This window comes from Bombina bombina, chromosome 5, assembly GCF_027579735.1.
Source record: "Bombina bombina isolate aBomBom1 chromosome 5, aBomBom1.pri, whole genome shotgun sequence".
Lineage (NCBI taxonomy): Eukaryota > Metazoa > Chordata > Amphibia > Anura > Bombinatoridae > Bombina > Bombina bombina.
The window spans coordinates 840610547-840638321 of record NC_069503.1 but is presented as its reverse complement, the minus strand read 5'-3'; the positions used below and the strand labels follow the sequence as shown (position 1 = coordinate 840638321).

The 27775-nt window shown below is 40.6% G+C and overlaps 1 protein-coding gene across 1 annotated transcript in view; it reads left to right on the top strand.

Moving 5' to 3' along the window:
- Window positions 1-24232, top strand: part of ABHD3 (abhydrolase domain containing 3, phospholipase) — a 334056-nt gene extending 309824 nt beyond the window's left edge. Inside the window, exon 9 of the mRNA XM_053714971.1 lies at window positions 23833-24232. Coding sequence (XP_053570946.1) covers window positions 23833-24011 — 179 coding nt within the window. The 3' untranslated portion in view covers window positions 24012-24232. The remainder of the gene's footprint in view (window positions 1-23832) is intronic.
- The last annotated feature ends 3543 nt before the right edge of the window (window positions 24233-27775 follow it).

The window sequence follows — 27775 nt, the reverse complement described above, 5'->3', positions numbered from 1 at the left end:
CTTCTCTAAAAAAACTGGTTCCTCATTTTTGTGTTCATTACCTATAGGTCTATATTCCCTTAGATTTTCGAAACGATTTTGGACTGGGATTTTCCAATTATCTTCCTGTCTGTAGCTATTCTGTCTATTCTGTCCACTTTAAAAAGGTTGATAGTAGTAGTTATATACACTCAAAAAGTTGCCATTTAAACACCTGGAAACTTAATATTAACTTAATATTCCCACAGGTACCTTCGAATTAGAAAAAACTGTTCAAGAATCATAGATTTCGAAGAGCAATCAGAAGTCCTAGCAGAGAGATTTCAGGCTAGAGGATATAATAAATTAATCACAGACAGGGCAACTGATAGAGCTAAAAACACTGATAGAGAGTCCCTCTTAACTTATAAGGAGAAAAGAAAAGAAAACGATAATGAAAATGTTATTGATATTCCGTTTATTACTAATTATCATGCTGATTATAATATAATTAAAAGCATCATAAGAAAACATTGGCACCTCATAAAGGAGGATACTATTCTGGGAAAAACTATTGTGGAACAACCAAAATTTGTTTTTAAAAAAGCAACAAACCTAAAAACAATACTAGCTCCCAGTGAACTAAAAAAATCAAAACAAAACATGAAGAGACAGAAAGATCTGACAGGAAAAAACATTAGTGGCTTTTTCCCATGCTACACCTGCAAAGCCTGCACACACAGTAAAAAGTTAAAAAACTTACAAATAAATAATTCTGACAAATTAATTAATATTAAAGAGATAATAAGATGCACCAACAAGAACATAATCTATATTCTCAAATGCTCTTGTGACCTCTTTTATTTTGGTGAAACCAAAAGAATGGTAAGAGACAGAATAAGAGAACATCTTTGCCAGATAGAACGAGGCTCTGAAGATACACATCTATATAAACACTTCAAAACTGTCCACAAAGGGAACACTAAAGATCTTTCCTATTGGGGAATACAAAAAGTAAAAAATAACTGGAGGGGAGGAGATATAGAGAAGAAATTATTAATTAAAGAAGCTGAATTAATTTACAAATACAAAACATTATATCCAAATGGACTTAACTCTGAAATGGACCTATCACCTTTTCTTTTTGAATGAAGCCATGTAGTTAATATCCAAAATACTTTGATCTGTAATAGTATTATGCAATAAGAAAAACTCTGTGTTTATGTTCTGTATGGTATAGTTTATAACTTTTTAACATGTAGAATGCTGCCTCATAAAAAGTTTCCACCTTAAATCCTTACTGACACATACAAACCAGATGGATAACAAAACAATCCACCTTAAATTAGCCCAATTACTGGAAGACCAATCAGAAAGAACTGATGCCTTTAAATATAATCATACAACAGTCACCAGGATCTTGATAAAGCTCTATTGAGCGAAACGCGTCGACCTTGTGACTGCTGACCCTGCAATTGTGTGAAATAAATACACAAAGAGACTGTCTTTTTCTGGATACCTTACGATTTCAGTTTATAAGCTGTAACAACCCGGGTTGCCTATTACACTCCTATTGGAACCTTTAATATCCTGCGTGCATCTAGCACTAAGTGCAGGATCCATCTACAAATATCGTCACTTTATAAAAGTTTTCTTCTCATCATTCAAAAGAATTTGTCAAATCCCAGCCAATCCCACCCGAGATACCAAGCTGTGACGTCAGACGCCAGGACACATGCGGCGCTGATCAGTTACCAGGTGAGAAGGGGATTCGGACGCTGCAGACGGGTTTGGAGAATACCAGGTACTGAGAAAAACATAATTTATGCTTACCTGATAAATTCCTTTCTTCTGTAGTGTGATCAGTCCACGGGTCATCATTACTTCTGGGATATTACTCCTCCCCAACAGGAAGTGCAAGAGGATTCACCCAGCAGAGCTGCATATAGCTCCTCCCCTCTACGTCACTCCCAGTCATTCGACCAAGGACCAACGAGAAAGGAAAAGCCAAGGGTGAAGTGGTGACTGGAGTATAAATTAAAAAATATTTACCTGCCTTAAAAACAGGGCGGGCCGTGGACTGATCACACTACAGAAGAAAGGAATTTATCAGGTAAGCATAAATTATGTTTTCTTCTGTTAAGTGTGATCAGTCCACGGGTCATCATTACTTCTGGGATACCAATACCAAAGCAAAAGTACACGGATGACGGGAGGGATAAGCAGGCTCTTTATACAGAAGGAACCACTGCCTGAAGAACCTTTCTCCCAAAAATAGCCTCCGATGAAGCAAAAGTGTCAAATTTGTAAAATTTGGAAAAAGTATGAAGCGAAGACCAAGTTGCAGCCTTGCAAATCTGTTCAACAGAGGCCTCATTCTTGAAGGCCCAAGTGGAAGCCACAGCTCTAGTAGAATGAGCTGTAATTCTTTCAGGAGGCTGCTGTCCAGCAGTCTCATAAGCTAAACGAATTATGCTACGAAGCCAAAAAGAAAGAGAGGTAGCGGAAGCTTTTTGACCTCTCCTCTGCCCAGAGTAAATGACAAACAGAGAAGACGTTTGTCGAAATTCCTTAGTTGCCTGTAAGTAAAATTTTAGAGCACGGACTACATCCAGGTTGTGCAGTAGACGTTCCTTCTTTGAAGAAGGATTTGGGCATAAAGAAGGAACAACAATCTCTTGATTGATATTCCTGTTAGTAACTACCTTAGGTAAGAACCCAGGTTTAGTACGCAGGACTACCTTATCCGAATGAAAAATCAAATAAGGAGAATCACAATGTAAGGCTGATAATTCAGAGACTCTTCGAGCCGAGGAAATAGCCATTAAAAATAGAACTTTCCAAGATAACAACTTTATATCAATGGAATGAAGGGGTTCAAACGGAACGCCCTGTAAAACATTAAGAACAAGGTTTAAACTCCATGGTGGAGCAACAGTTTTAAACACAGGCTTAATTCTGGCCAAAGCCTGACAAAAAGCCTGGACGTCAGGAACTTCTGACAGACGTTTGTGTAACAGAATGGACAGAGCTGAGATCTGTCCCTTTAATGAACTAGCAGATAAACCCTTTTCTAAACCTTCTTGTAGAAAAGACAATATCCTAGGAATCCTAACCTTACTCCAAGAGTAACCTTTGGATTCACACCAATATAGGTATTTACGCCATATCTTATGGTAAATCTTTCTGGTAACAGGTTTCCTAGCCTGTATTAAGGTATCAATAACTGACTCAGAAAATCCACGTCTTGATAAAATCAAGCGTTCAATTTCCAAGCAGTCAGCTTCAGAGAAGTTAGATTTTGATGTTTGAAGGGACCCTGTATCAGAAGGTCCTGTTTCAGAGGTAGAGACCAAGGTGGACAGGATGACATGTCCACCAGGTCTGCATACCAAGTCCTGCGTGGCCACGCAGGTGCTATTAGAATCACTGATGCTCTCTCTTGTTTGATTCTGGCAATCAATCGAGGAAGCAACGGGAAGGGTGGAAACACGTAAGCCATCCTGAAGTCCCAAGGTGCTGTCAGAGCATCTATCAGGACTGCTCCTGGATCCCTGGATCTGGACCCGTAACGAGGAAGCTTGGCGTTCTGTCGAGACGCCATGAGATCTATCTCTGGTTTGCCCCAACGTCGAAGTATTTGGGCAAAGACCTTCGGATGAAGTTCCCACTCCCCCGGATGAAAAGTCTGACGACTTAAGAAATCCGCCTCCCAGTTCTCCACTCCCGGGATGTGGATTGCTGACAGGTGGCAAGAGTGAGACTCTGCCCAGCAAATTATCTTTGATACTTCCATCATAGCTAGGGAGCTTCTTGTCCCTCCCTGATGGTTGATGTAAGCTACAGTCGTGATGTTGTCCGACTGAAACCTGATGAACCCCCGAGTTGTCAACTGGGGCCAAGCCAGGAGGGCATTGAGAACTGCTCTCAATTCCAGAATGTTTATTGGCAGGAGACTCTCCTCCTGACTCCATTGTCCCTGAGCCTTCAGAGAATTCCAGACGGCACCCCAACCTAGAAGGCTGGCGTCTGTTGTTACAATTGTCCAGTCTGGTCTGCTGAATGGCATCCCCCTGGACAGATGTGGCCGAGAAAGCCACCATAGAAGAGAATTTCTGGTCTCTTGATCCAGATTCAGAGAAGGGGATAAGTCTGAGTAATCCCCATTCCACTGACTTAGCATGCACAGTTGCAGTGGTCTGAGGTGTAAGCGTGCAAAGGGTACTATGTCCATTGCCGCTACCATTAAGCCGATTACCTCCATGCATTGAGCCACTGACGGGTGTTGAATGGAATGAAGGGTGCGGCAAGCACTTTGAAGTCTTGTTAGCCTGTCCTCTGTCAGGTAAATCTTCATTTCTACAGAATCTATCAGAGTCCCCAGGAAGGGAACTCTTGTGAGTGGAACGAGTGAACTTTTCTTTTCGTTCACCTTCCATCCATGTGACCTTAGAAATGCCAGCACTAACTCTGTATGAGACTTGGCAGTTTGAAAGCTTGAAGCTTGTATCAGAATGTCGTCTAGGTATGGAGCTACCGAGATTCCCCGCGGTCTTAGTACCGCCAGAAGAGCACCCAGAACCTTTGTGAAGATTCTTGGAGCTGTAGCCAATCCGAATGGAAGACCCACAAACTGGTAATGCCTGTCTAGGAAGGCAAACCTTAGGTACCGATAATGATCTTTGTGAATCGGTATGTGAAGGTAAGCATCTTTTAAATCTACAGTGGTCATGTATTGACCCTCTTGGATCATAGGTAAAATTGTCCGAATAGTCTCCATCTTGAACGATGGAACTCTTAGGAATTTGTTTAGGATCTTTAAGTCCAGGATGGATTACTCCCATTAACAAGAGCTCTTGTACGCAGCGTAGAAACGCCTCTTTCTTTGTCTGGATTGTTGACAATCTTGACAGATGAAATCTCTCTCTTGGAGGAGAGTATTTGAAGTCCAGAAGGTATCCCTGAGATATTATCTCTAGCGCCCAGGGATCCTGAACATCTCTTGCCCAAGCCTGGGCGAAGAGAGAAAGTCTGCCCCCCACTAGATCCAATCCCGGATCGGGGGCCCTCAATTCATGCTGTTTTAGGGGCAGCAGCAGGTTTCCTAGTCTGCTTGCCCTTGTTCCAGGACTGGTTAGGTTTCCAGCCTTGTCTGTAGCGAGCAACAGCTCCTTCCTGTTTTGGTGCAGAGGAAGTTGATGCTGCTCCTGCTTTGAAATTACGAAAGGAACGAAAATTAGACTGTCTAGTCTTGGCTTTGGCTTTGTCCTGAGGCAGGGCATGGCCTTTACCTCCTGTAATGTCAGCGATAATCTCTTTCAACCCGGGCCCGAATAAGGTCTGCCCTTTGAAAGGTATATTAAGCAATTTAGACTTAGAAGTAACATCAGCTGACCAGGATTTTAGCCACAGCGCCCTGCGTGCCTGAATGGCGAATCCTGAATTCTTCGCCGTAAGTTTAGTAAGATGTACTACGGCCTCCGAAATGAATGAATTAGCTAGTTTAAGGACTCTAAGCCTGTCCGTAATGTCGTCCAGAGTAGCTGAACCAATGTTCTCTTCCAGAGACTCAATCCAGAATGCCGCTGCAGCCGTGATCGGCGCAATGCATGCAAGGGGTTGCAATATAAAACCTTGTTGTTTAACACACTAGCAAATAAACTTGCAACTTGGAAATACAATTCAATTAGAATAATATTAAAACGTACTGTGCCTTTAAGAAGCACAGAAGATCTATGACAGTTGAAAATTAATAAATTGAAACAGTTATAGCCTCAATCCTTGTAAACAACACAACTTTAGCAAAGGTTTAATCCCATTAGCAAAGATAACAAATTCTGAAAGCAGGAAACAAATTACAGAATAAACGTTTTTTATCTCAGTCAAACTATAATTCTCACAGCTCTGCTGAGAGAAATTACCTCCCTCAAAATAAGTTTTGAAGACCCCTGAGCTCTGTAGAGATGAACCGGATCATGCAGGGAATACAATGAGTTGCTGACTGAAATATTTGATGCATAGTAAAAGCGCCAAAAAACGGCCCCTCCCCCTCACACACAGCAGTGAGGGAGAACAGAAACTGTCAGAAAAACAGATTAAGCAACTGCCAAGTGGAAAAATAGTGCCCAAACATTTATTCACACAGTACCTCAGCAAATGAAAACGATTTTACATTCCAGCAAAAACGTTAAACATAATCTCTAGTTATTAAACAGCTTTATGTATTTCTTACAGTGTAATTCTAGTGAAGTACCATTCCCCAGAATACTGAAGTGTAAAGTATACATACATGACATTATATCGGTATGGCAGGATTTTCTCATCAATTCCATTGTCAGAAAATAAAAACTGCTACATACCTCTATGCAGATTCATCTGCCCGCTGTCCCCTGATCTGAAGTTTACCTCACTCCTCAGATGGCCGAGAACAGCAATATGATCTTAACTACTCCGGCTAAAATCATAGCAAAACTCTGGTAGATTCTTCTTCAAACTCTGCCAGAGAGGTAATAACACACTCCGGTGCTATTTTAAAATAACAAACTTTTGATTGAAGATATAAAACTAAGTATAATCACCATAGTCCTCTCACACATCCTATCTAGTCGTTGGGTGCAAGAGAATGACTGGGAGTGACGTAGAGGGGAGGAGCTATATGCAGCTCTGCTGGGTGAATCCTCTTGCACTTCCTGTTGGGGAGGAGTAATATCCCAGAAGTAATGATGACCCGTGGACTGATCACACTTAACAGAAGAAATATTGTATAGTAACCTGTCTCACCCAGAGAAAATACTTGTCTAGAAGTAACTTTTGTATCATCGGCTAAAGTGTTATGCAAATCTGAACTGCACCGCTGTCATTAAGTAACTTTTGTAACATCGGCTAAAGTGTTATGCAAATCTGAACTACACTGCTGTTATTATCTACCTGAATATAGCAGGATATACAAACACCAACTATTTGCCTATACGTTCAATAGAGACGGACACCTGCATAAATTTATGTATGGGGCAGCATATGTAAACACTATTAAAGTGTCAAAGTGTCAAATATTCTATGCATGTTTTTATATCTGAGAATTTTATATAACAAGGGAGACGTCCCTTTAAATTGATGTTTTTAGTATAACTATTATATTGTTTATATGCTTTTTTAAAAAATCTATAAAATATATTTTCCACTCACAGTGACTCATATTGTCTTTATCATCTCACCAAGTGCTATAAAATAGCAATTTAGTATTGAACACTATTTAATAATGAACACTACTTAGTTTTATCTAGTATTCACATTCTTATATTGCTCACTTATCCTTCTTCGATATATATCGATTATATTTTAAGTATACCTTTAGCTATAAGTAGCGCACCTATCACTCCCAATCACACACTCTATGAAGAGAAACCCCTACCACACATGAATCAGGAATAATGTTCAAAATATATAGCATTTGGGTCTACAAATTAAGGAGAAACTATGGGTCAAATATCTAGACATCCTAAGGTAGTCTAAAACATTCTCATACTGGGTGATTTCCCAGATCTGCAAAGTAAGTATCTGAAGTGAATGATTAGGCAGTCTAAGTAAATAATGTCCGTCTTATCTTAAAATAGGGGATCCTACATTAATGTATATCAGGTACTATGCTATCATGACTATTGTGGACCCTATCTATATGACACATTGACCCATAGCACCTCAAAGACAATATTTTCACTGTGCAATAAGATACAATACATTTTCAATATTGTGATTAGCTATGACAAGTTTAATGGGGTCCCAAATAGCTATTGTACAGTTTTACCTTGACTAGTGATATGTAATGAGGGAGAATATGGCAGAATTAAATCTGAATCTATAATCATTTAGTCCTGGTGTACTAGGTAAGAGGGATCTAAATTAGGTTTTATTATGACTACTTCGTGTCTCAATAGGAAGAGATACTATAAATCAGTATCACTCTGAGTCATAGGGATTAGAATAAGGACTATTATAAAAATAAAACTACTACTAGTTGCTGGCTCCCCTTCAGTGGTAAGAATTGGTATTCAAAATGTATTTCCCAATATGTGTCATCAATTAAAACTACGTGCCCCACCATCCTGGCCACTGACAGCAGGACAGGCAATTATACTACCACAGTTAGGGAACACTCGGAGAGTCAATAACATGATAAAGTACATTCTCTCAACAGGTGGGTAGTGAATAGGTGTATTATTAGCAGCTAACTAGTCTCTTAAAACCCAATCTTCTAAGCTAAAGCCATTTTATATTAATATGATGTTATACTAGGGGCATCGTTAAGTACTTTAAGCAAAAATTACAACCCTATAAGATATAATTTATAATGTAACTAAACAAGTAGGCATCACATGCAATCCAAAGTCATAGCAAAAACAAAATTTATGCTTACCTGATAAATTTATTTCTCTTGTGGTGTATCCAGTCCACGGATTCATCCATTACTTGTGGCATATTCTCCTTCCCAACAGGAAGCTGCAAGAGGATCACCCACAGCAGAGCTGTCTATATAGCTCCTCCCCTAACTGCCACCTCCCAGTCATTCGACCGAAGACAAGCAAGAGAAAGGAGAAACTATAGGGTGCAGTGGTGACTGTATTTTAAAATTAAAAAACACTTGCCTTAAAATGACAGGGCGGGCCGTGGACTGGATACACCACAAGAGAAATAAATTTATCAGGTAAGCATAAATTTTGTTTTCTCTTGTAAGGTGTATCCAGTCCACGGATTAATCCATTACTTGTGGGATACCAATACCAAAGCTATAGGACACGGATGAAGGGAGGGACAAGGCAGGCGCTTAAACGGAAGGCACCACTGCCTGTAAGACCTTTCTTCCAAAAATAGCCTCCAAAGAAGCAAAAGTATCAAATTTGTAGAATTTAGAAAAAGTATGAAGCGAAGACCAAGTCGCCGCCTTACAAATCTATTCAACAGAAGCCTCATTTTTAAAAGCCCATGTGGAAGCCACCGCTCTAGTGGAATGAGCTGTAATTCTTTCAGGAGGCTGCTGGCCAGCAGTCTCATAAGTTAAGCGGATTATACTTCTTAACCAAAAAGAAAGAGAAGTTGCTGAAGCCTTTTGGCCTTTCCTCTGTCCAGAGTAGACCACAAACAATGCAGATGTTTTACAAAAATCTTTAGTAGCTTGTAAATAAAACTTTAAAGCACGAACCACGTCAAGATTGTGTAATAGACGTTCCTTCTTTGAAGAATGATTAGGACACAGTGACGGAACAACAATCTCCTGATTGATATTTTTATTAGATACCACCTTAGGAAGAAACCCAGGTTTGGTACGCAAAACTACCTTATCTGTATGGAAGATCAGATAAGGGGAATCACACTGCAAGGCAGATAATTCTGAAACTCTTCGAGCTGAAGAGATAGCTACCAAAAACAGAACTTTCCAAGATAAAAGCTTGATATCTATGGAATGCAGAGGTTCAAACGGAACCCCTTGAAGAACTTTAAGCACTAAATTTAAACTCCATGGCGGAGCAACAGGTTTAAACACAGGCTTGATTCTAACTAAAGCCTGACAAAACGCCTGAAATCTGTCCCTTTAAGGAACTAGCTGACAATCCCTTCTCCAATCCTTCTTGGAGAAAAGATAATATCCTGGGAATCCTGACTTTACTCCATGAGTAACCCTTGGATTCACACCAATGAAGATATTTACACCATATCTTATGATAGATTTTCCTGGTGACAGGCTTTCGAGTCTGAATTAAGGTATCAATGACCGACTTGGAGAAACCACGTTTTGATAAAATTAAGCGTTCAATCTCCAAGCAGTCAGACGCAGAGAAATTAGATTTGGATGGCTGAAAGGACCCTGAAGTAGAAGGTCCTGCCTCAGCGGTAGAGTCCATTGTGGACGGGATGACATGTCCACCAGATCTGCATACCAAGTCCTGCGTGGCCACGCAGGTGCTATCAAAATCACCGAAGCTCTCTCCTGCTTGATCTTGGCAATCAGACGAGGGAGCAGAGGAAACGGTGGAAACACATAAGCCAGGTTGAAAGACCAAGGCGCTGCTAGAGCATCTATCAGCGCTGCCTTGGGATCCCTGGACCTGGATCCGTAACAAGGAAGCTTGGCGTTCTGACGAGACGCCATGAGATCCAGTTCTGGATTGCCCCAAAGTTGAATCAACTGTGCAAAAACCTCCGGATGGAGCTCCCACTCCCCCGGATGAAAAGTCTGTCGACTTAGAAAATCCGCCTCCCAGTTCTCTACTCCTGGGATATGGATAGCTGATAGATGGCAAGAGTGAACCTCTGCCCATAAAATTATTTTTGAAACCTCCAACATTGCTAGGGAACTCCTTGTTCCCCCTTGATGGTTAATGTAGGCTACAGTCGTGATATTGTCCGACTGAAATCTGATGAACCTGACCGCAGCTAGCTGAGGCCAAGCCTGAAGAGCATTGAATATCGCTCTTAGTTCCAGAATATTTTATCGGAAGGAGTGTCTCCTCCTGAGTCCACAAGCCCTGAGCCTTCAGGGAGTTCCAGACTGCACCCCAGCCCAGAAGGCTGGCATCTGTCATTTCTATTGTCCAATCTGGCCTGCGGAAGGTCATACCCTTGGACAGATGGACCCGAAATAGCCACCAGAGAAGAGAATCCCTGGTCTCTTGATCCAGATTTAGTAGAGGGGACAAATCTGTGTAATCCCCATTCCACTGACTCAGCATGCAGAGTTGCAGCGGTCTGAGATGAAGGCGGGCAAACGTCACTATGTCCATTGCCGCTACCATTAAGCCGATTACTTCCATACACTGAGCCACTGAAGGGCAGTGACGTGCAGTGACGTCAGAGACTAGTGAGGCAGTGGCTAGGATACGCCTTCATTCTTTAGATATCCTTTGTTGAAGAAATAGCAATGCACATGGGTGAGCCAATCACATGAGGTATCTATGTGCAGCCACCAATCAGCAGCTACTGAGCATATTTAGATATGATTTTCAACAAAGGACATCAAAAGAATGAAGACAATTAGATATTAGATGTAAATTGGAAAGTTATTTAAATTTGCATATGGGTTTCATATGGGTTTCATGTCCCTTTAAATGGTGTCTTGGAAAACTGGTCAACTTAGTAAACATCTGATTTTAGTCTAAAAGGATTGTAACAGAAACTCTTGCCAGATAACACAATGCTTGCTCTGATTATGAGATCTAGAAATCCATGCCCATTAAAATATGTTTAAAACATACTTTTTACTTTAATGCTGCAAATTATGCTTATAGATTCTTTCATTACATAAGGGATGAGAGAGTCAGAGGGGGAGGAAGAGAGACAGAGAGAGAAAGAGACCATGGGGAGAACAACACATAAGGAGAGAGATGGATAGATAGAGAGAGATATACACACACACACACACACACACAAGGGGGGGGGGAGAGGGACCACTGCATTTTAAAGTAATAAAACAGCAGAGCTACAGAGAGTTCAGAAAGTAAGACTATACATTAGTACAGAGGCAAGCTGCTAAGTTAGTGGGTGTAAAGTTTGAGTAAACAAAATACAAAAACGACCCTGCTGTAAAAGAGTAAACAAACACTAAACCACATTCATTAAATTATCATTTTCACTAACAGAATCCCTTTTTAGTAAAATCTTACTTCAATAAGATGTGGCTAAAACAGTGTTCTCTGTGCCTCTCTCTTCCTGCTCTGTAAGGATTCAGGAAGTGACAGTGGCACATTCCACTGCACTTAGAGGGGAAGAACAGAACTCTCTTTTTCACTTTAGCAAAGCTAGCAGGTTCACAGGACAGCAACAAAATATATGAAAGTTTTTTCCGTTTTTTGTTTTGTTTTATATGATTTAACATCCAGCCCCAACCCTATGTTCCACTTACTAATGCCTCTCGCTGGATTGGTTCAGCCCAAATAGGACTGCCTCAAATAAGCAGTTAATGGGCCATGCAATGATCTTAACCACTTGCATCCAGTAGGTGGCGCAGCATGTTGTGTAATGGTGGGCAGACCTGATTGTGCCTCTTCATTGCACAACATATAGCTGTGAGAAAAAAAAATGCTGGGGAAAAAAAATACAATTTTTTTTTTAAAGCCAATAAAAAAATATATATTTTTGCCCATATGAGAGGTGAAGCACTGCCTCACCTGCCTCTAGTGACTGCACATCACTGCTGAAGGGTGAGAAGTAGAATAAAGAACACGGCAGGAATTTAGAAGTTTTGACAACCTGGCCTCTGTCAGGTAAATCTTCATTTCTACAGAATCTATCAGAGTTCCTAGGAAGGAAACTCTTGTGAGAGGGGATAGAGAACTCTTTTCTTCGTTCACTTTCCACCCACGCGACCTCAGGAATGCCAGAACAATGTCTGTATAGGACCTGGCGATTTGAAAATTTTTTGCCTGTATTAGAATGTCGTCTAGGTAAGGGGCTACTGCTATACCCTGCGGCCTTAGGACCGCTAGAAGTGACCCTAGAACCTTCGTAAAGATTCTTGGTGCCGTAGCTAACCCAAAGGGAAGAGCCACAAACTGGTAATGCCTGTCTAGGAAGGCGAACATGAGAAACCGATGATGATCTCTGTGTATCGGAATGTGCAGATAAGCATCCTTTAAGTCCACGGTAGTCATATAATGACCCTCCTGGATCATAGGTAGGATGGTTCGAATAGTCTGCATCTTGAAGGATGGGACTCTGAGAAATTTGTTTAGGATCTTGAAATCTAAGATTGGTCTGAAGGTTCCCTCTTTCTTGGGAACCACAAACAGATTTTGAATAAAAGCCTTGCCCCTGTTCCTCCTTTGTAACTGGGTGGATCACTCCCATAACTAGGAGGTCTTGAACACAATGTAAGAATGCCTCTCTCTTTATCTGGTTTGCAGATAATTGTGAGAGATGAAATCTTCCTTTTGGGGCAGAAGCTTTGAAGTCCAGAAGATATCCCTGGGATACAATTTCCAACGCCCAGGGATCCTGGACATCTCTTGCCCAAGCCTGGGCGAAGAGAGAAAGTCTGCCCCCTACTAGATCCGTTACCGGATCGGGGGCTGATCTTTCATGCTGTCTTAGAGGCAGCAGCAGGCTTTTTGGCCTGTTTTCCTTTGTTCCAAGCCTGGTTAGGTCTCCAGACTGGTTTGGACTGAGCAAAATTTCCCTCTTGTTTTGTATTAGAGGAAGTTGAAGCTGCGCCACTCTTGAAGTTTCGAAAGGCATGAAAATTAGGCTGTTTGGTCCTTAATTTGTTGGACCTATCCTGAGGAAGGGCGTGACCTTTTCCTACAGTAATATCAGAAATGATCTCCTTCAGTTCAGGCCCAAATAGGGTCTGCCCCTTGAAGGGAATGTTGAGAAGCTTAGACTTTGAAGTAACGTCAGCTGACCAGGATTTAAGCCATAGCGCCCGAATAGCAAAACCTGAGTTCTTAGCCATTAGTTTGGTTAAATGAACAACGGCGTCAGAAACAAATGAATTGGCTAGCTTAAGAGCTTTAAGCTTGTCAAGGATATCATCCAATGGGGTTTCAACCTGTAGAGCCTCTTCTAGAGACTCAAACCAGAAGGCCGCAGCAGCAGTGACAGGGGCAATGCATGCAAGGGGCTAGAGAATAAAACCTTGTCCCTTAGGGACCGTTTGCCACAAGTCCCGTGTAGCGGCATCTATGGGAAACATCTTTTTAAAAACAGGAGGGGGAGAGAACGGTACACCTGGTCTATCCCATTCCTTAGTAATAATTTCTGAAAACCTCTTAGGTATTGGAAAAACAGAATTTATGTTTACCTGATAAATTTCTTTCTCCAACGGTGTGTCCGGTCCACGGCGTCATCCTTACTTGTGGGATATTCTCTTCCCCAACAGGAAATGGCAAAGAGCCCAGCAAAGCTGGTCACATGATCCCTCCCAGGCTCCGCCTACCCCAGTCATTCGACCGACGTTAAGGAGGAATAATAGCATAGGAGAAACCATATGGTACCGTGGTGACTGTAGTTAAAGAAAATAAATTATCAGACCTGATTAAAAAACCAGGGCGGGCCGTGGACCGGACACACCGTTGGAGAAAGAAATTTATCAGGTAAACATAAATTCTGTTTTCTCCAACATAGGTGTGTCCGGTCCACGGCGTCATCCTTACTTGTGGGAACCAATACCAAAGCTTTAGGACACGGATGAAGGGAGGGAGCAAATCAGGTCACCTAAATGGAAGGCACCACGGCTTGCAAAACCTTTCTCCCAAAAATAGCCTCAGAAGAAGCAAAAGTATCAAACTTGTAAAATTTGGTAAAAGTGTGCAGTGAAGACCAAGTCGCTGCCCTACATATCTGATCAACAGAAGCCTCGTTCTTGAAGGCCCATGTGGAAGCCACAGCCCTAGTGGAATGAGCCGTGATTCTTTCGGGAGGCTGCCGTCCGGCAGTCTCGTAAGCCAATCTGATGATGCTTTTAATCCAAAAAGAGAGAGAGGTAGAAGTTGCTTTTTGACCTCTCCTTTTACCTGAATAAACAACAAACAGGGAAGATGTTTGTCTAAAATCCTTTGTAGCATCTAAATAGAATTTTAGAGCGCGAACAACATCCAAATTGTGCAACAAGCGTTCCTTCTTTGAAACTGGTTTCGGACACAGAGAAGGTACGATAATCTCCTGGTTAATGTTTTTGTTAGAAACAACTTTTGAAAGAAAACCAGGTTTAGTACGTAAAACCACCTTATCTGCATGGAACACCAGATAAGGAGGAGAACACTGCAGAGCAGATAATTCTGAAACTCTTCTAGCAGAAGAAATTGCAACTAAAAACAAAACTTTCCAAGATAATAACTTAATATCAACGGAATGTAAGGGTTCAAACGGAACCCCCTGAAGAACTGAAAGAACTAGATTGAGACTCCAAGGAGGAGTCAAAGGTTTGTAAACAGGCTTGATTCTAACCAGAGCCTGAACAAAGGCTTGAACATCTGGCACAGCTGCCAGTTTTTTGTGAAGTAACACCGACAAGGCAGAAATCTGTCCCTTCAGGGAACTTGCCGATAATCCTTTTTCCAATCCTTCTTGAAGGAAGGATAGAATCCTAGGAATCTTAACCTTGTCCCAAGGGAATCCTTTAGATTCACACCAACAGATATATTTTTTCCAAATTTTGTGGTAAATCCTTCTAGTTACAGGCTTTCTGGCCTGAACAAGAGTATCGATAACAGAATCTGAGAAACCTCGCTTCGATAAAATCAAGCGTTCAATCTCCAAGCAGTCAGCTGGAGTGAAACCAGATTCGGATGTTCGAACGGACCCTGAACAAGAAGGTCTCGTCTCAAAGGTAGCTTCCAAGGTGGAGCCGATGACATATTCACCAGATCTGCATACCAAGTCCTGCGTGGCCACGCAGGAGCTATCAAGATCACCGACGCCCTCTCCTGATTGATCCTGGCTACCAGCCTGGGGATGAGAGGAAACGGCGGGAACACATAAGCTAGTTTGAAGGTCCAAGGTGCTACTAGTGCATCCACTAGAGCCGCCTTGGGATCCCTGGATCTGGACCCGTAGCAAGGAACTTTGAAGTTCTGACGAGAGGCCATCAGATCCATGTCTGGAATGCCCCAAAGTTGAGTGACTTGGGCAAAGATTTCCGGATGGAGTTCCCACTCCCCCGGATGCAATGTCTGACGACTCAGAAAATCCGCTTCCCAATTTTCCACTCCCGGGATGTGGATAGCAGACAGGTGGCAGGAGTGAGACTCCGCCCATAGAATAATCTTGGTCACTTCTTCCATCGCTAGGGAACTCCTTGTTCCCCCCTGATGGTTGATGTACGCAACAGTCGTCATGTTGTCTGATTGAAACCGTATGAACTTGGTCCTCGCTAGCTGAGGCCAAGCCTTGAGAGCATTGAATATCGCTCTCAGTTCCAGAATATTTATCGGTAGAAGAGATTCTTCCCGAGACCAAAGACCCTGAGCTTTCAGGGATCCCCAGACCGCACCCCAGCCCATCAGACTGGCGTCGGTCGTGACAATGACCCACTCTGGTCTGTGGAATGTCATCCCTCGTGACAGGTTGTCCATGGACAGCCACCAACGGAGTGAGTCTCTGGTCCTCTGATTTACTTGTATCTTTGGAGACAAGTCTGTATAGTCCCCATTCCACTGACTGAGCATGCACAGTTGTAATGGTCTTAGATGAATGCGCGCAAAAGGAACTATGTCCATTGCCGCTACCATCAACCCGATCACTTCCATGCACTGAGCTACGGAAGGAAGAGGAACGGAATGAAGTATTCGACAAGAGTCCAGAAGCTTTGTCTTTCTGGCCTCTGTTAGAAAAATCCTCATTTCTGAGGAGTCTATAATTGTTCCCAAGAAGGGAACCCTTGTTGACGGGGATAGAGAACTCTTTTCCACGTTCACTTTCCATCCGTGCGATCTGAGAAAGGCCAGGACGATGTCCGTGTGAGCCTTTGCTCGAGGGAGGGACGACGCTTGAATCAGAATGTCGTCCAGGTAAGGTACTACTGCAATGCCCCTTGGTCTTAGCACAGCTAGAAGGGACCCTAGTACCTTTGTGAAAATCCTTGGAGCAGTGGCTAATCCGAAAGGAAGCGCCACGAACTGGTAATGTTTGTCCAGGAATGCAAACCTTAGGAACCGATGATGTTCCTTGTGGATAGGAATATGTAGATACGCATCCTTTAAATCCACCGTGGTCATGAATTGACCTTCCTGGATGGAAGGAAGGATAGTTCGAATGGTTTCCATCTTGAAAGATGGGACCTTGAGAAATTTGTTTAAGATCTTGAGATCTAGGATTGGTCTGAATGTTCCCTCTTTTTTGGGAACTATGAACAGATTGGAGTAGAACCCCATCCCTTGTTCTCTCAATGGAACAGGATGAATCACTCCCATTTTTAACAGGTCTTCTACACAATGTAAGAACGCCTGTCTTTTTATGTGGTCTGAAGACAACTGAGACCTGTGGAACCTTCCCCTTGGGGGAAGTCCCTTGAATTCCAGAAGATAACCCTGGGAGACTATTTCTAGCGCCCAAGGATCCAGAACATCTCTTGCCCAAGCCTGAGCGAAGAGAGAGAGTCTGCCCCCCACCAGATCCGGTCCCGGATCGGGGGCCGATATTTCATGCTGTCTTGGTAGCAGTGGCAGGTTTCTTTGCCTGCTTTCCCTTGTTCCAGCCTTGCATTGGTCTCCAAGCTGGCTTGGCCTGAGAAGTATTACCCTCTTGCTTAGAGGACGTAGCACCTTGGGCTGGTCCGTTTTTACGAAAGGGACGAAAATTAGGTCTATTTTTTGCCTTGAAAGGCCGATCCTGAGGAAGGGCATGGCCCTTACCCCCAGTGATATCAGAGATAATCTCTTTCAAGTCAGGACCAAACAGCGTTTTCCCCTTGAAAGGAATGTTTAGTAGCTTGTTCTTGGAAGACGCATCAGCCGACCAAGATTTCAACCAAAGCGCTCTGCGCGCCACAATAGCAAACCCAGAATTCTTAGCCGCTAACTTAGCCAATTGCAAAGAGGCGTCTAGAGTGAAAGAATTAGCCAATTTGAGAGCATTGACTCTGTCCATAATCTCCTCATAAGGAGGAGAGTCACTATCGAGCACCTTAATCAGTTCATCAAACCAGAAATATGCGGCTGTAGTGACAGGGACAATGCATGAAATGGGTTGTAGAAGGTAACCCTGCTGAACAAACATCTTTTTAAGCAAACCTTCTAATTTTTTATCCATAGGATCTTTGAAAGCACAACTATCCTCTATGGGAATAGTGGTGCGTTTGTTTAAAGTAGAAACCGCTCCCTCGACCTTGGGGACTGACTGCCATAAGTCCTTTCTGGGGTCGACCATAGGAAACAATTTTTTAAATATGGGGGGAGGGACGAAAGGAATACCGGGCCTTTCCCATTCTTTATTAACAATGTCCGCCACCCGCTTGGGTATAGGAAAAGCTTCTGGGAGCCCCGGCACCTCTAGGAACTTGTCCATTTTACATAGTTTCTCTGGGATGACCAAATTTTCACAATCATCCAGAGTGGATAATACCTCCTTAAGCAAAATGCAGAGATGTTCCAATTTAAATTTAAAAGTAATCACATCAGATTCAGCCTGCTGAGAAATGTTCCCTAAATCAGTAATTTCTCCCTCAGACAAAACCTCCCTGGCTCCCTCAGATTGGGTTAGGGGCCCTTCAGAGATATTAATATCAGCGTCGTCATGCTCTTCAGTAACTAAAACAGAGCATCCACGCTTACGCTGACAAGGGTTCATTTTGGCTAAAATGTTTTTGACAGAATTATCCATTACAGCCGTTAATTGTTGCATAGTAAGGAGTATTGGCGCGCTAGATGTACTAGGGGCCTCCTGAGTGGGCAAGACTCGTGTAGACGAAGGAGGGAATGATGCAGTACCATGCTTACTCCCCTCACTTGAGGAATCATCTTGGGCATCATTGTCATTATCACATAAATCACATTTATTTAAATGAATAGGAATTCTGGCTTCCCCACATTCAGAACACAGTCTATCTGGTAGTTCAGACATGTTAAACAGGCATAAACTTGATAAGAAAGTACAAAAAACGTTTTGAAATAAAACCGTTACTGTCACTTTAAATTTTAAACTGAACACACTTTATTACTGCAATTGCGAAAAAACATGAAGGAATTGTTCAAAATTCACCAAACTTTCACCACAGTGTCTTAAAGCCTTGAAACTATTGCACACCAATTTTGGAAGCTTTAACCCTTAAAATAACGGAACCGGAGCCGTTTTAAGCTTTAACCCCTTTACAGTCCCTGGTATCTGCTTTGCTGAGACCCAACCAAACCCAAGGGGAATACGATACCAAATGATGCCTTCAGAAGTCTTTTATCAGTATCAGAGCTCCTCTCACATGCGACTGCATGCCATGCCTCTCAAAAACAAGTGCGCAACACCGGCGCGAAAATGAGACTCTGCCTATGCTTTGGGAAAGCCCCTAAAGAATAAGGTGTCTAAAACAGTGCCTGCCGATATTATTATATCAAAATACCCAGAATAAATGATTCCTCAAGGCTAAATAAGTGTTAATATCAATCGATTTAGCCCAAAAAATGTCTACAGTCTAAATAAGCCCTTGTGAAGCCCTTATTTACAATCGTAATAAACATGGCTTACCGGATCCCATAGGGAAAATGACAGCTTCCAGCATTACATCGTCTTGTTAGAATGTGTCATACCTCAAGCAGCAAAGGACTGCAAACTGTTCCCCCAACTGAAGTTAATGCTCTCAACAGTCCTGTGTGGAACAGCCATGGATTTTAGTTACGGTTGCTAAAATCATTTTCCTCATACAAACAGAATTCTTCATCTCTTTTCTGTTTCTGAGTAAATAGTACGTACCAGCACTATTTGAAAATAACAAACTCTTGATTGAATAATGAAAAACTACAGTTAAACACTAAAAAACTCTAAGCCATCTCCGTGGAGATGTTGCCTGTACAACGGCAAAGAGAATGACTGGGGTAGGCGGAGCCTGGGAGGGATCATGTGACCAGCTTTGCTGGGCTCTTTGCCATTTCCTGTTGGGGAAGAGAATATCCCACAAGTAAGGATGACGCCGTGGACCGGACACACCTATGTTGGAGAAAACATCAGTGTAAACAGGCACTGCGTAGTATTTATCCAATCTACACAATTTCTCTGGGACCACAATGGTGTCACAGTCATCCAGAGTTGCTAAAACCTCCGTAAGCAACATGCGGAGGTGTTCAAGCTTAAATTTAAAAGTAGACATATCAGAATCAGGTTTAAGTGTCTTCCCTGAGTCAGAAAAATCACCCACAGATAGAAGCTCTCCTTCTTCGGCTTCTGCACATTGTGAGGGTATATCGGACATAGCTACTAAAGCGTCAGAGAGCTCTGTATTTGTTCTAACCCCAGAGCTGTCTCGCTTTCCTTGTAACCCTGGCAGTTTGGACAATACTTCTGTAAGAGTATGACTAATAACTGCCACCATGTCTTGTAAAGTATACGCAATGGGCGCGCTAGATGTACCTTGAGCGGGAGTTATAGGCTCAGACACGTGGGGAGAGTTAGTCGGCATAACTTCCCCCTTGTCCTCTGGTGATAAATCTTTTAAAGCCAGAATATGGTCTTTATAACTTATAGTAAGATCAGTGCATTTGGTACACATTCTAATAGGGGGTTCCACAATGGCTTCTAAACATAATGAACAAGGAGTTTCCTCTATGTCAGACATGTTTAACAGACTAGTAATGAGACCAGCAAGCTTTGAAAACACTTTAATTAATGTGAAAAAGCAGAATATAAAAAACGGTACTGTGCCTTTAAGGGAAAAAAACAAACACAAAAACTGCAAAACAGTGAAAAAAGCAGTTATCTTTATGAATTTTTTACAGTGTATATAATAGACTAAAATAGCATTGCACCCACTTACAAATGGATGATTAACCCCTCAAGTTAAAAAATGAAGCAAAAAAAAAAACGGTAAAAACCGTTATAACAGTCACAAGCAAACTGCCACAGCTCTACTGTGGCTCCTACCTTCCCATAAAACGACTTTTGTAGGCACAAAAACCCTTTACAGAGGTCCAATATGTCAGGGGACTCCTTCAGGGAAGCTGGATGTCTCAGAATGTAAAAACAACTGCGCAATTAGAGCGCGAAAATAGGCCCCTCCCACCATGTACTCAAAGTCAGAGGGCCTTAAAAAACTATTCCTAGTAGTAAAATAACAGCTATGTGGAAAACTAGGCCCCAATAAAGATTTATCATCTCAGTAAAAAACGTTCTTAATATGTGTGCAAACGTTTTACATACTAAGCCATAATAGAAAGTAATATGAAAATGACCCTTTACTGCAAGCATGATGCCAGTCGTTATTAAATCACTGCAATCAGGCTTACCTTAACTAAATCAGGCACTGTCAGCATTTTCTAGTTCTTATCATCCTCTAGAAAAAAATATACTGAACATACCTCAGAGCAGTTAATTCTGCAGGCCGTTCCCCTAGCTGAAGTTTCCCCATACTCTTCAGTTATGTGTGAGAACAGCAGTGGATCTTAGTTACAACCTGCTAAGATCATCAAAAACCTCAGGAAAATTCTTCTTCTAATTTCTGCCTGAGGTAAAAAAACAGTACAACGCCGGCACCGTTTAAAAATAACAAACTTTTGATTGAAGATAAACTACATTAATTCACCACATCTCTCTAGCTACTTCCATTGTCGAGAGCTGCAAGAGAATGACTGGGAGGTGGCAGTTAGGGGAGGAGCTATATAGACAGCTCTGCTGTGGGTGATCCTCTTGCAGCTTCCTGTTGGGAAGGAGAATATACCACAAGTAATGGATGAATCCGTGGACTGGATACACCTTACAAGAGAAATACCATTCTGTTACTTGGGATTCTATTTACTCCATAATATCTCCCCCACCCATTAGACCCAGGTCTGGATTCATTTATGTAGGTTGCTATATGGGGATGGGTGGGTATTTTGCATCTAAGCTATAACCTGAGCAACAGGCTTGTATTAAACAATGTAGAACATGAGCTGCTGAATAACCCATTTGACCATCATGTAGGGATAAACATCAAAGTAGTTTCAAACTAATATAATATAAATATAGCTAACGGAGAAAGGAAACATCTCACACAGTATCTTAGTCTCGCAGTAACAAGTAACTGTACATTTAACAATAAGTCTGTATACGTAATAACATGTAAAGGGCGGCCAGACTTCAGGCTCAATCGCCTTCATTAGAGCATAGTAGGTTGTGTAAGGGATATATTGTGAACCGGCTTACTGTCTTCTGGGAGCATTATGACCATCACGTCAACGAAAAATAAATAAATCTCCTAACAAGTAGCAGTTAATGAGCCGTGTGTGTCAGCATGCTGCCCGCCATACAGTTCATACTACTGGTGTTCACACTCTGCAAAAAAGTCATCCAACTCCATTTCTATCGGTCAGGTAAGAGAGTTCATGAACGGTAACAGTAGGTCTTGCATAATCCTGCCGTCTTGACGTCTTGCTGGGCAAATTACTTGTGACTTCAGTAACCTGATCTTTGCATTGAAGGAACAATCCTCCAATGTTGCTCCAATGCAGTTAGTGACCCAGAGAAGATCTTGTGCTTGTAAGTTAGAGCGGCAGACTGGCTCTTCATTCGCAGTAGGAAAGTCCGCCAATTTAACCACACATTTAAAAAAATCTCATATTAATGGCAGATCTGAAATATCCTCCATCGCCATCATCCACTTCAGTCTCATCTAGGGCCTCCACATGATCAAGCATGACTCTGAGTTCTGATGTCTGGCCACTCCTTGGTAAGGTGAGTAGTGATTGCCGGAGAGCCAAGGCCTCGCTGTCACCATACTGGAAGTAGGCATGGTCGTTTGGGAAAATTTGCTTTAGAGGGAATTCCAGGAGGTTTTTGCAGCCAAATGCTGTCCTTAGTGTCTCTTCAATGGCGGTCTGGCAGGTGTCTAATATGCGACAGAGCTCTTTTATAATATAGTCCTTTGACGCCATGTTGGTTTTGAGTATATAGCTTATATACTGTAGGCCTTCCCAGCTTGAATGCCGTCTCTCTGTCTCCTGCAGTAGCTGTAATAATGAATTAGCTCCTGGGTCTTCCAGTTAGGTTTTTAAAAGTGTTTTTTAGGACTTTTACCCTTGAAGCTGGATCTATGAGCCAGGAGCTACACAGAAACACGTCTAGCTGCTTCGGCAGTTGACTCCGCCCCCCGCAACGTTCTAATTTATTCCTATTATCAATTTTTCTTCGTTCTCTTGCTATCTTTATTTGAAAAATAAGACATCTAAGCTTTTTTAGTTCAGGAGTCTGGACAGCACTTTTTTATTGGTCGATTAATTGATCCACCAATCAGCAAGAACAACCCAGGTTGTTCCCCAAAAATGGGCCGGCATCTAAACTTACATTCTTGCATTTCAAATAAAGATACCAAGAGAATGAAGAAAATTTGATAATAGGAGTAAATTAGAAAGTAGTTTAAAATGTCATGCTCTATCTGAATTATGAAAGAAACAATTTGGGTTCAGTGTCCCTTTTAAGGGATTGTTAGTTTTAAGAGATTATCCTATGATTACAGCACAAGCCAAGATGTATCAGGACCACCCTTGTGGGAGCATGTTTGACTATTTGTTTCTGTTGTAAATGCCTTGTGTATCAAGTTTTTAACTTTTTACAAAATAAAGGAATGATTTTATTATTTCTAAACTGTGGATTTATAATTTTGTACCACAGTATGCTTTCATGGAAAACAGACAAATTCTAAAAAAATATATACCAATAAAATAGTTAAATTGGGGATATTATAAATCTATTAATATCTTGCGCTCTATTTGAGAAAGTTTAATTTTAATCTTCTTTGGCCACAGTCTAGTTTCTCTTAATTTGTGTTTTACTTTGTATAATAAATAAATAAAGCTACCAGGGTCTCTTTTTGTTAGTGTACTAGAACTTAATAGATGTTGAGGTTTTTAGAGTAGTGTGTGTGAAATTAAACTTTTATAACACACTGAAAGAGCAAATATACAATCAGTTGTCAATATTCTGCAACTCACATCCATTTATCTAGTTTGTTACAGCACCTGACAATTAAAGAGACCTAAGGTAAAACAAATGCTCAAGCACTTAGCTGTCAAAATATTCTCTTTATAGCATTTAAAAAAAAAAGCTGAATATCAAAGCTTCTGAAACAGCCATAACAAAATAAATAGATAATAAAAAAGAGAGTATCATTCCTTATGATTATGTTATTTTGCAATCAGTAAACTAATAATCATGTAATAGTGAACAATGAAAAGAAATGATTTAATTAAAGTGTGTGTTTTTTCCCCCCAGCAATTCCTGTGGAAAGTGCCAAACAAAATCCAAACGTTGCCTTGGTGCTAACAGCCTATGGAGGCCATATTGGTTTTCTTGAGGGAATTTGGCCAAGACAGCAAACCTACATGGACAGAATTTTTAAGCAGTTTGTACAAGCAATTGTTGAGCATGGCAAGGAAATTTCTGATCTGTAGCTGTTACATTTTTGTCTATAAATACATTGGTAGGTTCTGATCATGCAGATTAAGTTTATGCACAAGGTATCCCTTTAGTTGCCAGTGGCTCATCATAACATGAGACTTCCACGGCTTCTAAGGGATAAACAATTAGATCTTAGTATCTAGCATTCAAACTGTTGCAAAAATATTTACTATTTTATAGCAAGAATTTGCAGTCAAAAATGTTAGTATTTTCTATCTTTGTTTTTTTTTTTGTTACCAAGAATGACCTTAAACTTAATAAAGCACTCTGCATTTACTGAATTGCACTCAACCAAAACCATCATGTATACAGATAAACATTCCTCAGGGTTTTCATATATACCAGGTTCCTTGTCTAAACGTGCAAGCATTACTATATTACAATGTGAAGGATTAGCAATCCTGATTTGTTTAATGCAATGCATGCTCATGAAGGCAATGTACAAAGCAACACAAAACCAGAAACGTGCAGGAATGAAGACTACAGAACTGCACAAAGTCATTCGGTGAAACTGATTATAAAGCATGGATTGTAGCAGTGTTTGACTGATTCCTATAACTTATTATATGCACCCTGTGAGACTTAACAAGGGATAACCTAATTTATGTTATTCTAAACTGTGTCTCTCTCACATAATTTATTTTGTAAGAGTAACTGATTTAGAATGTATTCTAAAATATATATATATTTTTTCTGTTTATTCTGTTAAAATAAACTGCAATTTTAAACTACACAGTTGTGTTGTTCTGTGTAAAATATAATAAAATAATCTTATTTTGTATGTCAGGATATCTGAGTATTATTAAATAATATATATATATATATATGTATGTATTTTTATCTACACATAGATTTATGACAAAGACTAATTTTTTTTATTTGCTTTGTGAAACTGCCTATAAGACATTAGATGCCTGACAGGCCACAATTCAATCCTCCCCCACTCAATATGCAAAATTACAATGCATACAGGTGAGGACAAAGGGAAGACATTTGGTCCAGTTAAGTTCAGACAGTCATTTCAAAGAAAGGCAAATTACTTTAAAAAAAAAAATGGTCATCTATATTCTGTGTATTCCAGATCTTAGATCAGACATGAAGATCCCCTTTCCTGATTAACAGGACATCTGAGAACAAAGATTATCAGATAAATTACCTCATGCAGTAATACAGACACAATGTCTGAAAAATCACTGGATTTCTTTTTAAACTTAAACAGATTCGAAAAAACAGTTCTTAGCTGAACAAAATTTTTCAAAGGAAATAGTCTTATACACAGGTGCTAAATTGATACCTGCTGTGTATTGAATCCACAAATTCTAGACGGCATGTCTAGATGAAAAATTGCTAAACAGAGACAAATGTGGCATTGCAACTGAAATTCATTTTAAAATACAGCCTATATAATTTAAATACTGTATTAAATGTCTACATAGGGATCTGGGGAAATGCAATTCAGATTGTAATAAATTAAATGAATAACTGCATTAGTATATATAAAATGTTTGTTATTTCAAAATAAATACCGTTTCTCTGTGTTCCAGGAAGCTAATGGAAAATGACAGGAAGAACATTAATGGATATAAGATTGTCTATTTGTATAACATTAAACATGAATATATGTATATATATTCAGACAATATATTAAATATGAATATAAAAATCTGGGAGATTATCCAGGCCTAGAAAGTTGAAAACCTGAAAGTTAAGATTCCAGCATGTCTTAACCTAGGTATTTTTGGAAGCATAGAATGTTTTAAGCATTTAAAATGAACATTTTTAACAACATTATTTCTTTCATTTCAGACATCTAAATGACAAATTGGGATACATATGCTGAGTTAATAAATAACAATACAGTCAATTTAAGATATCCCATGAATGTTAGCCATGATTATGGATCTGTGTATTCAAAAATTGTTGGTAATGTGAAATATGCTATGTCTTTATATGAATATAAGGGAATAATCAAATACAATTTTAAATGGATTTTAAGATAATAATAAAATGATCAATAGAAACACACTGTTGTTTCATATTAAAATAATCAGGATGAATAGTATGACATGGTCCAATACACTTGGAACATGTGACTTGTTGATACTAAAAAAATATATGGTATATTGAATAAAAATATATATAAACTGTATTTACTGTTAGCAGTGGATTGAAACTGGTATAACAGCCAAATAAATTAACTATTGCAATCCATACAGAGCCAACCAGGGAGGCCTCTCCCAGATAACTAATGAGAGGGACAAGCACAGTGGGCATAACCAAAAAAAAAGATCACCAATGATTATATGTAAGAAAAGCTGAATGCAAGGAGAAGGAGTTTTTTTGGTTTCTTTGGTCTGCTTACACTGGTGATTGATAACTGGCTGCCATACTTGGGATACAGTCACTCTAAGCAAAAAGCTGAGACTAAACTTCTTGATCTATGCAATAACTTTTTCTTCATATGAGGTGATCTGAAAATACTTGAAAAAACATAATTTATGCTTACCTGATAAATTTATTTCTCTTGTAGTGTATCCAGTCCACGGATCATCCATTACTTATGGGATATTAACTCCTCCCCAACAGGAAGTGCAAGAGGATTCACCCAGCAGAGCTGCTATATAGCTCCTCCCCTAACTGCCATTACCAGTCATTCGACCGAAAACATGCAGAGAAAGGAAAACCATAGGGTGCAGTGGTGACTGTAGTTTAATGGAAAAATTACCTGCCTTAAAGTGACAGGGCGGGCCGTGGACTGGATACACTACAAGAGAAATAAATTTATCAGGTAAGCATAAATTATGTTTTCTCTTGTTAAGTGTATCCAGTCCACGGATCATCCATTACTTATGGGATACCAATACCAAAGCTAAAGTACACGGATGACGGGAGGGACAGGCAGGCTCTTTATACGGAAGGAACCACTGCCTGAAGAACCTTTCTCCCAAAAACAGCCTCCGAAGAAGCAAAAGTGTCAAATTTGTAAAATTTGGAAAAAGTATGAAGAGAAGACCAAGTTGCAGCCTTGCAAATCTGTTCAACAGAAGCCTCATTCTTAAAGGCCCAAGTGGAAGCCACAGCTCTAGTAGAATGTGCTGTAATTCTTTCAGGAGGCTGCTGTCCAGCAGTCTCATAGGCTAACCGTATTATGCTACGAAGCCAAAAGGAGAGAGAGGTAGCCGAAGCTTTTTGACCTCTCCTCTGACCAGAATAAACGACAAACAGGGAAGACGTTTGTCGAAAATCCTTAGTTGCCTGTAGATAAAATTTCAGGGCACGGACTACATCTAGATTGTGTAGCAGACGTTCCTTTTTCGAAGAAGGATTAGGACACAAAGATGGAACCACAATCTCTTGATTGATATTCCTGTTAGTGACCACCTTAGGTAGGAACCCAGGTTTAGTACGCAGAACTACCTTGTCTGAATGAAAAATCAGATAAGGAGAATCACAATGTAAGGCAGATAACTCAGAGACTCTTCGAGCCGAGGAAATCGCCATTAAAAACAGAACTTTCCAAAATAACAACTTGATATCAATGGAATGAAGGGGTTCAAACGGAACCCCCTGTAAAACATTAAGAACTAAGTTCAAACTCCATGGTGGAGCAACAGTTTTAAACACAGGCTTGATCCTAGCTAAAGCCTGACAAAAAGCTTGAACGTCCGGAACTTCTGACAGACGTTTGTGTAAAAGAATGGACAGAGCTGAAATCTGTCCCTTTAAGGAACTAGCGGATAAACCCTTTTCTAAACCT